This window comes from Squalius cephalus (assembly GCF_949319135.1).
Source record: "Squalius cephalus genome assembly, chromosome: 3".
NCBI classification, from domain to species: domain Eukaryota; kingdom Metazoa; phylum Chordata; class Actinopteri; order Cypriniformes; family Leuciscidae; genus Squalius; species Squalius cephalus.
In genome coordinates, this window is record NC_137124.1 from 39,732,670 (window position 1) to 39,748,731 (window position 16,062).

A 16,062-nucleotide genomic window follows, 5' to 3' on the forward strand; every position below is an offset into this window, starting at 1 on the left:
AAGCGGAGGGTGAGAGTGAGACCTAAAATGGGCTAAAAGAGCTAAACAGAACTAGAGAAGCCCTTACCCCCAGCAGGAGACTGATCACACTGCAGGCCCTGGAAACCTCCTGTCGGCATTTTCTGGATCAGACAAGAAGCTAGAGTTTGATCCAGCTTTTCCAAGGAAGACACCTGAAAGGCCTTAATATGAACATAAGAAAGATTATAAACCTTTACAATTCTTGAAAGCCGAAGAGTGTGAGACTAGCATAAGTGCAAATATAATTTGCCAGAATGCCAATAAACATAAGATAAAAAATATAGTAAAAGATGACAGCCATCCATAATAAAGTTACTTAAATAAAGTAATAAAAAATAAACCAATAAAGTCTAACATGCTTTACCACCCTTTAAAACTATTCAGAATGTGTCTGTATTGCATCCTTCTTATTTCTAACATGCGATCAATTAGGAACATGGAAAAAGCGTATGGCTTAACCCCTATTATCTTGAAGATTGCAAAAGTAAAAAGGGAGGATAACCACTTAAATACACCCTAGAGATACTCACACAAGTTTAGAACTTAAAGGGATTAGAGCAGAAAATATAATACAGGACTGATAATGGATGGTGTTCAATATTTCTTAGATATTAAACTGTTTTCTAAAAAAAGAAAATAAAAGCATTAGAGCTGTAATTTAGCACTTTGTAATTGTAATTTGTACAATATATGTGGTCATGGGGCAGAATAAACCATTTGCATGACTATTAAATTGTACATTGTCTTGCCAGCAATAGTAAATGTTTCTTTTAATTTGTTTGTGGAATTTGCCTCATTGGCCAATGACTGCAGACTGTAGCAACATTAAAGCCTGAAAACCAGAAGTGGACGGCAATCAAACTGAAAGTGTGAAGTTTTCAGCTTTATGAATTATTTGCCAGCTTTGTTTAACTATGGCCATACCTAATTCATTCACATCTGTCCCATTTGTGACTAATAAATGCTGATTAACTTAATGGCAGAAGCTGAACTTCTCCAGTCCGTGTTCTGCGACGGTCCGCACAATGTCCACAGGATGTAATTTCTGTCATTTGGAGGGTCCGCAGATGCCCGCGTGAAGCCTGCCCAAATATGCTGTTCCAAGAACAGTAAACAAAGCAGCATGTCCTCCTCCATCGTTTTTGTTTGATACCCAGCTATACCTTTCTTTGGAAATTATGACATGCACTCTTTGTTAGGCTGTCTTGCAGAGGGAGGGTAGATGCTGGCTGATTTTCTTATTCGCTGAATGAATCTAAAACAGAAATAGTAGTCTTTGGACCACCAGCATATATTATACAGATAAACAACAATCTGGGTCCTTTATCTGTGAATTCTCATGCTCATGCTAGAAATTTGGGAGTGATTTTTGATGATGGCCAAGAACTTGATAAACAAATCAATTCAGTGGTGAAGAGTGGCTTTTATCATCTCAGATCCATTGCAAAATTTAAAGTGTATTTATCAGTAAAGGATTTGGAGACATGCTTTTGTTTACTCTAGGCTGTAACTCCTTGTACTTTGATGTGGCAGTCCTTCAGTTCGCCTTCAAATGGCAAAAAATGCTGCTAACAGGCTTCTTACTGGAATTAGAAAAAGGAAACATTTTATCCTGTTCTGGCTTCACTACACGGGTTGCCGGTTGAATATTATGTTAAATTTAAGGTTTTATTATATGTGTATAAGGTGTTAAATGGCCCGACCCCACAATATATTACAGATTTAATTCTCCACCGGAAATGTTCTAGGCCCTTAAGGTCTTCAAATAGGTTGATGCTGACCGTGCCAAGGTTTCGTTTGAAGTTAAAAGGTGATTGCTGCAGGTCTGTTGCTGCTCCATGCCTGTGGAATGATTTGCCGGTAGCCTATGCATTCTGACGTCTTCTGATGTTGAAAATTGTAAGTATTTTATTGTTTTATTTTGTCAAATTGTACAGCACTTTGGTCAGCACTGCCTGATTTTAAATGTGCTTTAGAAATATATGTGCCTTGCATTGCCTTGTTTTGGTTCTTGTTCTTAACTTTGCATGCAATAGACATAATTCAAAGCAGCGGCATTTTTTTTTTTTTTTTACGGTAATGAAAGCGAGGCTGTGAGGAATAGACATGCATCTCTTCAGTCAGGTTGCACAGTTTTGGTGTTTTTGGATTGTTCTACAGACGAAACACTGCAAAAATATCTTTCCAATACATTTTAGTAGACATAAAAACTCCTGACAACATGAGCTGTGTAAATTATAAATGATCTAGGAGCTTTTTACAGCTTTTTACAATGGATGCCACTGAAAAGTCTATCCCTCACAGCCTTGCTTTGATACCTGTCATGGCGCTGCTCTGAATAAGGTCTATGGCTGTGTCATGAGTGATTAACTACTTTTTGTCTTCTATCCTTTCGAGCAAATGTCCTGTTATTAACACAACTCAGTGCTGCCCTCTGACGTCTGGAAGAGTATAAAAAACAATTGCGCTGCGGAATGCGGAAAATGAAGTATTCCTGGGCCTTAAGCATGTGGGTTAAAGCTTAATTACAGATTAAAAGCCTATTTACACCAAGACACAACAGACATGTGGTTACCTGGCACATAAACTTCACAGGATCTGCAGCCTGCTGGAGGAATTGGGCAATATCTCCCATGATGGTGTAGTATTGAATGCAGGCATTGCCTTTAACCTGGCCTTTACTGTAAAGTGTCACAATCACCTCTCCAGCAGTAAAATCTGCAAACACAGATTATTTTACCACCAAAGAATAATATTATAAATACTATATATAGCCGTTTCATTCATGATCAAAAATTCATCAAAACATGAAAAGTAATTTACTCACCATCATGTCGATAAAACATATTGGGCATTCTTTTCAGTAAAATTACAATGAATAGGAACTGGCTTTAGATTTGTGCCATGTGAATCATATGACAGTTCTACTTTTTTTTTTCCCAAAGCTTGAAAGCTTTGTTTCCAATTCATTGTAATTGCACAGAAAAGAATGAGAACAAGAAAGTCATACAGGTTTGGAATGACATTAGGGTGAGTAAAATCTGACAGTTTTCATTTTGTGGCATCCATTGATTTAGAATGCCAAGTCAAATTTATTTGTATAGCTTTTTCCACAATACTCGTTGTTTCAAAGCAGCTTTACAGAAAATCATGTTAAAATGTATAATATATGAATTTTTTCATGTAGCATAGCAACCATAATATTTTTTACACCCTTTCATAAAATAAATGCCTTAAACATCTATGTAGGCCATTTTACCAGGTGCAGTGACAGTCAGTGTGCTCTCATTCCAATTCACAGGCTTCACTCTCACTCTCTGCTTGTTCCCACTGAACTCAACCTCTGCATCTTTGCTGGCCATGATCTCCTGCAGAAGAATGAATACCTTCCCTGGATTCTGTTAAGACACAGAGCATGGCAATATTCAGTCTAACCTACACACTGTGAAGAGCTCTATCTCAGTAAGACGGCAATGTTAAGCATTCGCAAACAGAGTGCTCTGCGATCTCCTGCTCCATATGCCCTTGATTAATAGACAGGCTATGAATGACTTGTAAGATACATAATAGCAACATTTCTCGAACATCGCAACCAAGCATTTTTTAACGTGTTCAAGATTCATATATTCAAAACTGTTAATGCAGTTTTATTATGGTTACCTGCTAAATGTAAATGCTTAAAGGGATAGTTCACCCAAAAATTCAAATTCTATCATCATTTAATCACCCTCATGTCATTCCAAACTCAAAAGACTTTCGTTCATTCCATCCAAACTTTCAAAAAGTTTCAAAAAGTGCATAAAGTCATTGTAAATACATTTTCTTCTGAAGAGACACAATCACTTTGTATAATTAAAGTGTTTAATTTAGCCTTTTATATTCATATATATTAATCAACACACATACACAGAGCACAACAAATACAATCGCTGCGTCCAAATATGCTTACTTTCGTACTATATAGTAGGTGAAAAACAGTAGTATGTACAAATTCATGGAGTTCATAAAACAGTAGGTGAAAAGTACCCGGATGACCTACTACTTCTGACGAGAATCTGCGAGAAAGTGCTCATTCGATGGACACATTACTATCCCATGAGGCCACGGGAGAGGATTTGTGAATGGAGGTGAAGCAAAACAACTGACGCAGCAGGTCACGTCAATGAAAACATGGTAGATGAAGTATGTCCAAAATTCATTCATACTACACACATTTTTTATCGGTCACAAAGTAAGTTTCAAACCAAATGTAGCACTTACTATAAAGTTTGTGACTTCATATGCAGCAAATGTCTTTATTAACTTTATGAAGCTTGAGAAATATCAAATCTCTCAGGTTTCATAAAAAGATATCTTCATTACTGTTTTGATGATAGATGAAAGAATTCTGGGTTTGGACAACATGAGGGTTAGTACTTGAGGGTGACTTTTTTAGGTGAACCATCCCTTTAAGTAGCTGAAGATTTAAGTAGGTGAATAAAAAAAAAAAAATAATAATAATTGTGTTGTGTCTTACCTCACATGGTACACGGCTGGGTAGGATCAATAAAGTCTTATTAGCGACAAGAGTACTATTAGACAGTTTCTTCTCTACTTTCAACTCCTGGACTGATCTTCCATCCACTGCTGCTGTCTGTACACCTGGAGAAGCATGCCGTATTAATGAACTACTGATGATATAAACTGTGAGGAAATATGAAGATGCTCACAGAGAAAGGCCTGATATCTCTTACACATTTACTGCACATTTTTTCCCCTCTGTGGCAGGTTATGAAATTAATTTCTGTTATTGAAAACATTGCCTTACATCCAGACTTACTACGTTCCAGACTTACTGAAATGGTCTTTTGGCTGGCTTGCCAACAAGCTCTCCCAGGTGAAAAAAAAGTTCACTAAAATACATTTAACGAGTTTGCTTGCCCATAAAATCTTTCAGATATTAGGTTAAACTTATTTGGCTTGCTGTCCACTGAAGAGGGGCTCGATGAAGCAGCTTCAACTCGAGCTCTGATATACCCCCCAGTGGCTAAATGTAGGATATGATAATTGAAGGGCAAGGTACCGGAGATGAAGGTGGAGTTTGGGGAGGTGGAGGGATACTGGAAGAGCTTGATGCTAGAGAGAGGTAAGCGGCTGCTTATATACTCAGGCTGTTGATTGAAAGATTAGATGGGCTCACTCCTCCCTAACTTGCGTTTAGGAACTTCATTTTATTTAAGTGCACTTAGTACACTTCCATAATGTACTTAAAGTGCTCTATTTTTGTGCACTTATTTTGTTACTAAAAGCTTATCTTTAGTACTTCTTAAGATACACTTAAGATCATCTTAGTGTACTCAACTGTGCTATTTTGAGACACACTGAAGATTAACTAAAGTGTATTTTTAATATACTATTTCAGCTTTTTAAAAAATGTATTTTGTTACCACTTTTAGTAAAACTGAAACCATCTTTAATGCATTTTAAATACAATAATAAATTATTTAAAATATAATAATAATAATATATAATAAATATATACAAATTATACTTATAATGTATTCCTAGGTTAAAAAAAAGTGCACTAAAATACATTTTATTAAAGTACACTTCCATAATGTACTTAAAGTGCTCCATTTTCGCACACTAATTTTGTACTTAATATACTAAAAGTTTTTCTTTAGTACTTCTTAAGATAAACTTAAGATCTTACCCAGGTGAAAAGGAAATATATTTAAATTGTGCTTATTTTGATATATTTAATGTATTTTAAGTGTACTGTATTAAGTATTTATTAAATGTGTTATTTTGAGACAACTTCAAATATACATAGTATACTTTTATATGTATTTAAGTTCAATTTTAAGGTAATAGTAATATATTTTAATATACTTAATTGTGTTAAAATGGAACTATTTTAAGTACATTTAGTGTAATTTAATAGCACTTCTTTAAATTGTATTTTTAATACACTTTAAATATGTTTTAGAACTACAGCTGAAGTATATTTTTAGCCTCACATTAATGTGTTCCCAGTATATTTTAAATATAATATCAGCTTATTAATAATGTATTAGAACACTATAAGAGCCACTATTAGTATAATAAAAATACATTTTTATAAAACCATTCAGTGTGAAAATAATATATTTTAATGTATTACAAATACAGTGAAAAATTATCATTCCGTAAAACACACAGTAAAAAATAATTGTATAAAACACACACACACACACACACACACACACACACACTTTGAAAGCTGGTAAACTTTAATGTACTACACCCAGTGTACATCAGTCCAGCAGCATATGTAAACTGTAAAAAAAAAAAATACATTAACATAAAATACAGTGATCTGCAGAGGTATTATAAACAACAACAAAAAAACTAACTTAAGTCAATAAATCTAACTACAGTCAATAAAGTGCAGTCATTAATAACTGCAAACAGTTACAGTACTGTTACAACTCAAACCATATTCATCCTTCAAGTGAATTGGAGTGATTGGTCTTTGAGTTTGCCTCATTGTTGCATTTCCTTCGAATCAGTGCTCACACCTCAGACGTGTTGGAAAATGTTTGATCACGGTGTCTGTGAAAGGGGAAAAAGATTATTTTTATATTAAAGCAAAATTAACCTCTTTTAAAAAAGTAACTGTTCCCTTTCAAAAGGGAACTTGCACTGCTTCGATGATGCTATTGGGGAACGATGTTCTCTAGGCGCCTCTTTAATACTTCTGAGTCACACTAGTAGTGTCATAGGCTGTCGCCAGTCAAATTCTATTGCCGTGATTGCCCAGGTGAAAAAAAAGTGCACTTAAATACATTTTATTTAAGTGCACTTAGTACACTTCCATAATACACTTTCATAATGTACTTAAAGTGCTCTATTTTCGACACACTTATTTTGCACTTAATATACTAAAAGCTTATCTTTAGTACTGCTTAATATAAACTTAAAATCATCTTAGTGTACTCAATTGTGCTTTTTTGAGACACACTGAAGATGAATTTAAGTGTATTTTTAATATACTATTTCATATTTTTAAAAAATGTATTTTGTTACCACTTTAAGTATAATTGAAATCATCTTTAAATACAATAATAAACTATTTAAATTATAATAATAATAATATTAAATTATATACAAATTATACTTAGAATGTATTCCTAGATTAAAAAAGTGCACTAAAATACATTTTATTACACTTCCATAATGTACTTAAAGTGCTCTATTTTCGACACACTTATTTTGCACTTAATATACTAAAAGCTTACCTTTAGTACTGCTTAATATAAACTTAAGATCATCTTAGTGTACTCAATTGTGCTTTTTTGAGACACACTGAAGATAAACTAAAGTGTATTTTTAATATACTATTTCATATTTTCAACAAATGTATTTCGTTACCAGTTTTAGTATAATTGAAACCATCTTTAAATACAATAATAAACTATTTAAATTATAATAATAATAATAATAATATGTAATTATATACAAATTATACTTATAATGTATTCCTAGATTAAAAAAGTACACTAAAATACATTTTATTTAAGTGCACTTAATACACTTCCATAATGTATTTAAAGTGCTCTATTTTCACGCACTTATTTTGTACTTAATATACTAAAAAATGTTCTTTAGTACTTCTTAATATAAACTTAAGATCATCTTAATGTACTCAACTGTTTTAACTATGTTAACAGTACCTTTATAAAACAATTAAATATGTTAATGGTGTATTAAAAAACACACAGTAAAAAAATATTTGTATAAAACACACACACTTTGAAAGCTAGTAAACTTTAATGTATTACCCAGTGTACATCAGTACAGCAGCATATGTAAACTGTAAAAAAAAAAATTAACATAAAATACAGTGATCTGCAGAGGTATTATAAACAACAACAAAAAAACTAACTTCAATAAACCTAACTAGTCAATAAAGTGCAGTCATTAATAGCTGCAAACAGTTACAGTACTGTTACTGATTGGTCTTTGAGTTTGCCCTGTTGCATTTCCTTCGAATCAGTGCTCGCACCTCAGACGTGTTGGAAATTGTTTGATCACAGTGTCTATGAAAGAGGAAAAAGATGAGTTTATTTTTATATTAAAGCAAAATGAACCTCTGTTAAAAGTAACTGTTCCCTATCAAAAGGGAATTTGCACTGCTTCGATGATGCTATTGGGGAACGATGTTCTCTAGGCGCCTCTTTAATACTTCTGAGTCGCACTAGTAGTGTCATAGGCTGTCGCCAGTCAAATTCTATTGCCGTGATTGTACAGCTTTTCAAACAGCGGTTCACATGGAGGGTGTTCCCCATAGCGTCATCAATGCAGTGTCTCATTCCCTGTTCTCAGGGAACAGAGGTCGTAACCTAGATATTTTTTTATTACAACACAGTATGATGTTTTGACATTTCTCTCTGTTGTACATACAAGGTGAAAAAGACATACTGTTAAATGTATTATAAATGCATTCAAGTATATTTGTTTTGCACTAAAAAACATACTTAAGTACATATTTATTACATTTAAAAGTAAGTCTTTTTCACCTGGTAAAAATGGAATTCTTTAACATGGCATGTAATGCTTAGTTCATATATTTTAACAGTAGACATTTAATATAAAATGTTAATGTAATTCAGAAAAGGAGTTAATAAAATAGCTTTTAAACAACTGTGAAGTCTACATGGTATGTCACTGTATCACAGCAGAAAAGGGCAATTTAGGCTTACTGTTTAACTGAAAAAGTATACCCAGCCAACAAGAATAATAATTATAATGTACAACAAATGCTAATCTTGTTTTAGTCAGACCCCTTTGACTTTGAGAGCAAAAAAAAAAAAAAAAAAAAAGTTATGTACAGAAACACATAACGTTACACTCTTCAAAGATTTAAGGAAATTAGAAGTAGTGCAAATTATTTTAAGCCAGGACAAGTGACTTGCAGCTGTCCCAAAAAACAAAACAATTAAATAAACAGATTTTTACATGAATGAACACAAATTAGGCTAGACTAGGAAACTAGGAATAAATGTTGGAAAAAACTAGGACAAAAACTAAACAGTGAGCTATTTATTTATGCAAACAGCAACTAAAACTTACCAGTAACTTCTGATAGCAGTATCTTCATCTCTTCAAGATTCGACTTGAAAAGCTTGGCTCTGATTGGTCAAATTGAATGTAGCTGAACTGAAAAAGACGTGCTGTTACACAGAGTCGAAAATACGACTGGCAAAGTAAACGTAAATGTATTACAAATCTTACCTAGAAACACAACATAATGAGGTTCCAAATGTCACACGTCATGCAAACTTTAAGATGGGGGAAAAAAATAAAAACAACACTAACAGTAACGTTTTCTATTAACGTTAGAAAAATAATAATAATCTAAATACTGTCATGATCACTCATTAAGTAGTTGCAAAACATTTAAGAATTCCGTTAATCTTAGAAAGAAAAACTGAGATATCGTAGGCTAATGAAACCTGAGAGATTTAACTTATCCCAGAGGGGCGCGCAAGATGGCGACCGGTGAGGAGGTAGTTTTGAGATGCTGAGGAGAAAAGTTTGTTCCTTCACCTCATATCGTTCTTTTTGTTTAATAAATTGACCAATCTGACAGCTAAATGTAAGATCTTAGTTTTTACCAGATAATTAACACGGAGAGTTGCTGTAAATTGCTTTTGAACGATTGTCTAGAGAGACTGCAGCATTGAATGGCGGAAAAACGAGAGAGGGAGAGTAACGTTAAGGTTAAAAAAAAAAGCTTAACAAAGTCGCTGACAAAGATGAAGAGCAAAGATGATGAAATGCAAATTTGCAGCGCTGATCTTCAAACAGAGCACGGATATGTAGTGCAAGGCATCACAGTTTCTTTACCGGATTCAACGCCCAGCACCCCTGAGCCGAAGAAAAGTAAAAATGAACCGTCTCTGTCTGAAATTCAAGAAAACATCATGCGATGCATAAATGAAAGAGTCAACGGATTAGAGGAGCTCTTAAGGGCAAATACGGTGAGCATTGAAGCTTTAAAGAAAACGACGGAATTCCTCTTCAATGAAGTAAAGGATGTCAAAGATGATGTGAAAATTTTGAAAAAGGACACGAAGGCGATGCATGAGGTCAGTGATGCGCATAGTAAGAAAATGACGGAGTTCGATTCCAGGCTTAACGAGGTAGAAAGGTACAAGAGAAGATGGAATCTGAGATTGTACGGTCTGACTGAGCAGACAGGTGAAGATGTAAAGGCACAAGTGGTGGATATCTGTTGTGCAGTTCTTCCAGAGCTAACTACCAAAATACAACAGGATGTAGATATAGTACACCGGCTCGGAAGGAAACTTGAAGGAAACGCCACGAGAGGGAGAACCGTTATCATCCAATTTGTGTCCAGATCCTTACGAGATATGCTTTGGAAAGCGGCGAAAACCAGCACCTACCTGAGGTCCAAGGAGCTACGGTTCGGAGAAGATTTAACGACTATGGACAAAGCCTTACGCAGACAGCTGTGGCCAAAAGTGGAGGCTGCTCGGCAGGTAGGGAAGAAGGCTTACTTCGTCGGCGTACGAGCCTTTGTTGATGGAAAGGAAATACCTCCCTAGGATTTTGATCATGATTATATATGTGCATAATTCCTGATATAGAACTGCATATGGACAAAACTTCTGCACGTGTTAGTACACGGTTACAAGTGCAGTCACAATCTGGACGGAATTTTGTGACTTTTACAACAGATTATTTCTTTCAGTTTACGGTCAGAATGGATCTTTGTTAACTGATCTACAATATATTGCACTTGCACAGCATAGTTTTCGAAAGGTTTTGATTTAGTTCAAGTATTATTAAGGTCAATTTGGGTTGTAAGTTCTACTTTTGAGGTGTAGGAACTTGTTTTGTTTCATATTTGCTTAATCTTAAATTGTTAATATAGCATACTGGTATCTTTGTCAGTTTTATCGTTAAATGTCAGGGGAATTCGAGATTTGCTGAAAAGGAAAGCAGTTTTTTTGTTTTGCAGGAAATTTAAATGTGATTTTTATTATATTCAAGAAACACACGCATCTTTGTCAGATTATAATTTTTGGAAGAGCCAATGGGGGGATGATTTATGGATGTCATATGGGAGTAATCGATCAGCTGGTGTTGCAATATTAAAAGGTACATTTAAGGGGAAAATAATTCAAAACAAAATGCATGATTCAGGTCGATGGGTGATACTGGTTATAGAAAAGAATTCTGAATTTTTTATTTTGGGGAATATTTACGCAAGTAATTTTACCACACAAAACAAAACTTTATTTTTGGATTTTGAAGACCAGATTGAAAAAACAGTGGAACAATATAGCAATGCGAAATTAGTACTTGGAGGGGATTTCAATACAATATGGGATTCTGAAAAGGATTGTTTTCCACCTCGTCTGAGTAACAGGTCTGTTCTTCCAGAATTGAATAGTATATGTTCTACTCTGGACTTGATTGATATATGGAGACATACGTATCCAGACAAAATTCAATTTACATGGTGTAAAGGAAACCTTTCTCAACAGTCACGCATAGACTATTGGTTAATTTCAAGGAATCTATTGGATTATGTTAATGAGGTCTCTATAGAGCCTTCTGTTCTTACAGATCACAAAGCTATTTTTCTCTCGTTAAATACAACTAAATCCAAAGATGTTAAAACTTTTACATACTGGAAAATGAACCAGAATATATTGACAGATGTGCAGTTTAGAGATAAAGCAAAAGAGATTATCATAGATTTTTGGAAGGAGGCAAATGTAACGAATTTATTTGGGGTAAATTGGGAATTAATGAAGTATAAGATTAGAACTTTAGCCATAAGGAGAGGAAAAGAATTAGCCAAATATAGAAGAGAAAACGAAGAAAAAATTATACAGGAAATTATAAGACTTTCTGGAAATTGTAATATAGATCAAGAAAATAAAAATAAATTACTACAACTACAATTAGATCTAGATAAAATATATGAATATAAAGCAAAGGGTGCCTTCATAAGATCAAGGAAGAAATGGTTAGAGGAAGGAGAAAAAAATACAAAATATTTTTTAATATGGAAAAAAGGAATGTAGAACTTGCATCTATGGTCAAATTGAATATTAATGGACAGTTAACAGAAAATTTTAAAGAAATATCAAGATATGTGGCTGAATTTTATGAGAAATTGTATTCTTATGATAACAAACTGAGTAATGCACAGTCATTCTTAGATTCTATTAAAGATGACATTCAAAAGATAAGTGAGTCTTCTATTGAAATGTGCGACCAAGAGATTTCTTTAAATGAAATATCTCACTGTATTAATAAACTCAAAGACAATAAGTCACCCGGGAATGATGGTTTAATTAGTGAATTTTATAAATATTTTCAAAATGAATTATCCCCGTTTTTGTTAGCTGTATTTAGAGAAGCGATACAACAAGGTTATTTACCCAATTCACTGAGACAAGGTTTGATAACTTTATTACCAAAGCCCAATAAGGACATTTTATTTGTAGAGAATTGGCGTCCCATTACGCTAATCAATAATGATGCAAAAATTTTTGCACAAATATTTGCAGAAAGATTGAAGAACTGTCTTGATCCCATAATTGATGAATGTCAATCAGGGTTTATGAAAGGTCGTCACATTTGTAATAATATTAGGCTCATTTTGGATTTAATCGACTACAATGAATTTATTACAGATAATAGTTTTGTTTTATTTGTTGATTTCTTTAAAGCGTTTGATACTATCGATCATAATTTTATGTTGGAGACCTTAAATTATTTTGGTTTTGGAGTATACTTTAAAAAAGCTATTAAAACACTGTACAATGATTGTAACAGCTCAGTTAAGTTATCATATGGAACGTCATCAAGGTTTAAAATTAATAGTGGTATACGACAAGGCTGTCCCATTTCACCGTTTCTTTTCTTACTGGTAACACAAACCATGGCCATACATATTAAAAGAGATACATTTTGTGGTATTAGACTTTTGGAGAAAGAGTTAAAATGCTCTCAATTAGCGGACGACACTGCTATTTTTTTAAAAAGTGAAACTGAAGTTAAAAAAGCTATTGAGTGTCTTAATGTTTTCTCTTCTGTATCTGGTTTATGTTTAAACATTAAAAAATGTGTGTTATTCCCCTTGAAAACATGTAATCATAATAACATTTTTGGTATTCCAGTAAAGGAGTTAGTAGATTATTTAGGTATTAAGATCTGTAAAGACCAAAAAGAGAGAAATAATTTAAATTTTACACCAATTATAAGGAAAATTAAACAAAAATTTAATTCATGGTTAATGAGAGATCTCTCATTAAAAGGAAGAATATTATTATCCAAAACTGAAGGATTGTCACGCTTGGTATATACAGCTCTTGCATTAGATGTTCCACAATCAATTATAAAAGAGGTGGATACTATTTTGTTCAATTTCATTTGGAAGAACAGACCTCATTATTTAAAAAAAACTGTTTTATGCAATCCAATTGAGGATGGTGGTCTACTTGACTTTAATACTGCTAATTGCGTATTTAAAAATAAGTGGATAAAGAACTACTTTAACTCTAAAGGCAAAATTTGGAATATCATCCCTGAGTTCATTTTTGATAAGCTGGGGGGCTTAGAATTTTTTTTGAGGTGTAATTTTGATGTAAATAAGATTCCGATAAAGCTTTCTTCTTTTCATAAACAGGTTTTTCTATTATGGATGCTCATTTTTAAGCATAATTTTTCTCCACACAAATCTGTGATTTGGAACAACAAATATATTACATTTAAAAATAAATCTTTATTTTACAGAAATTGGTACAATAACGGTATAATTTTGGTCAGACAGTTATTTAAGAATAATGGACATCTTTTTAATTACTGTGAATTCCTTAACTATTATAAGATCCCTGTAGCGGCTAAAGAGTTTGCAGTGGTTTTTGATGCCATTCCTAGTGGCCTTATTCAACTTTTATCAGGCAATGTATCTTCCGAAGCTATCCCCATATATACTACTAATCAGTTAAGTATTGATGGCGTGAAAATTATAGATAAAAAGTTTAACAACTTTTATATTAGAGAATTATGTAGGATTACGTTATTGCCTAAATGCAAACCTTTTTGGAACTCAAAGTATAATCAGATTGATTGGAAAGAGGTCTGGAACTTACCCAGTAAATACTGTCTGACCAATAAAGTTAAAGAAATTACATATAAGATTATTCACTTGATTTATCCAGTGAGACAAGTAGTCTCAAGATTTTTTAGAGACATGGAAACTACATGCAACTTTTGTAATACAGAAGAAGAATCAATAAAACACTTATTCTTTGAATGTGTATTTACCCAACTGTTTTGGATTGATGTTGAATATCTGATATTTAAATTCACAAAATTAAAGATTCAACTATCTGGTAAAGATATATTTTTGTTATACAAAAATAAGAGTGTGGAACAAAATTTTGTTGTTAACTTAATAATTATGTATGGAAAATACCATATACATAAGCAGAAATGGACAAATAATAAACCTAACATTATATTATTTAAAATTGAGCTTAAACATTATATTGAAGCCCTAAAAGATGTTAGAAATAAAAAAGCAAAACAGATGTATACAATTTTTGAATCCTTTTCTTTGTAATTTTTTATTTTTCCCCTGTTATTTTTTTATTTTATTTTAATTTTATTGTTTCTTTGATGCTATTATGAATGTAATAGATGATAATACATTGTGTTTCCTCTGTATATGTATGTTGTTATGCAATAAAAAAAAAAAAAAAAAAAAAAAAAAAAAACTTATCCCTCTGATGAACGATTCACCAAAACTGTTCACGTTTGAAAAAGTTAATCGCAAAAAACATCACCTAATCCATATGAATCGCGTGGTTTCCTCCAAGTCCTCTAAAGAAACACGATCGCTCCAGTTTAAATTTAGACTTCTTCTAATCTAAATATAATCACATTCAATGAACGCACAGCAAGCTCTGAGTGAGGTGTGAGCTCATAATTATCACAATAACCAATCACAGACGTTCAACGGCTCTGGAACCAATCAGGATTAGTCACGTGTGTTATTCGTGTTTTTCAAATTTAAACAAGTACAACATATTTTTGGACAACATTTAAACGTCTTTGGAAAATGTATCTATGATGCATTTAAAATAATATGATGTTGATATCCTTGTGGGAATTTCAGTAGTAAAAACATATGTAATGGACAACAGCCCTTTACAAGTAGCCTACAAACAAGTAAAAGTAAACAACATTCATTTTAAGTGCTTATTGCAATGCTTAATAATAGTTGACAGTGTTTATATCAATACATTAGAAGTTGGTACATTATACAAAAAATATAAAATATTAAAATGGTAAAATGATAAATATTACAAATATATTGCAGTAGGCCTAAGTGTTTAAAGTACTTTAAACACACTAAAAGCTAATCATTTAGCTATGTTCTTACAAAAGTTACACATATGTACTTTAATTAAGAGCAACATAAGTATGCTTTCTTTAAATACACTAAAACTTCACACAAATGGTATGATTGTGTTAGCGTATTTCTTAAAAATTTAACTAAGCATATTTATTACCAATCTACTTGTGCACTTTTTAGAAATATATTAAAAGTATGCTTGTGTTTAGCATATTTCTTAAAAGTATAATTAAGCATATATTTATTACCAATGTACCTTTAGTGCATTTGTTAGAAATATATTAAAAGTATGCTTGTGTTTAGCATATTTATTGAAAGTATAATTAATCATCTATTTATTACCAATGTACTTGTAGTGCATTTGTTAGAAATATATTAAAAGTATGCTTGTGTTTAGCATATTTCTTAAAAGTATAATTAAGCATATATTTATTACCAATGTACTTGTAGTGCATTTGTTAGAAATATATTAAAAGTATGCTTGTGTTTAGCATATTTCTTAAAAGTATAATTAAGCATATATTTATTACCAATGTACTTGTAGTGCATTTGTTAGAAATATATTAAAAGTATGCTTGTGTTTAGCATATTTATTTAAAGTATAATTAAGCATA

The 16,062-nt window shown here is 32.5% G+C and overlaps 1 protein-coding gene and 1 long non-coding RNA gene across 2 annotated transcripts in view; both read right to left on the reverse strand.

Annotated features, from left to right (window-relative positions):
* The window catches only part of LOC307155819 (B-cell scaffold protein with ankyrin repeats-like), a 241,732-nt gene that overhangs the window by 150,183 nt on the left and 75,487 nt on the right, over nucleotides 1–16,062 (reverse strand). Inside the window, exons 3-6 of the mRNA XM_079866781.1 lie at nucleotides 4,538–4,662; nucleotides 3,281–3,419; nucleotides 2,597–2,739; nucleotides 68–182 (exon numbers count right to left, since the gene is read on the reverse strand). Coding sequence (XP_079722907.1) covers nucleotides 68–182; nucleotides 2,597–2,739; nucleotides 3,281–3,419; nucleotides 4,538–4,662 — 522 coding nt within the window. The remainder of the gene's footprint in view (nucleotides 1–67; nucleotides 183–2,596; nucleotides 2,740–3,280; nucleotides 3,420–4,537; nucleotides 4,663–16,062) is intronic.
* Nucleotides 8,013–9,329, reverse strand: LOC307155832. Its single transcript, XR_013820593.1, has 3 exons — nucleotides 9,277–9,329; nucleotides 9,115–9,201; nucleotides 8,013–8,081 (listed from the first exon to the last, which is right to left on the reverse strand). It is a non-coding gene; the product is annotated as an uncharacterized lncRNA (long non-coding RNA).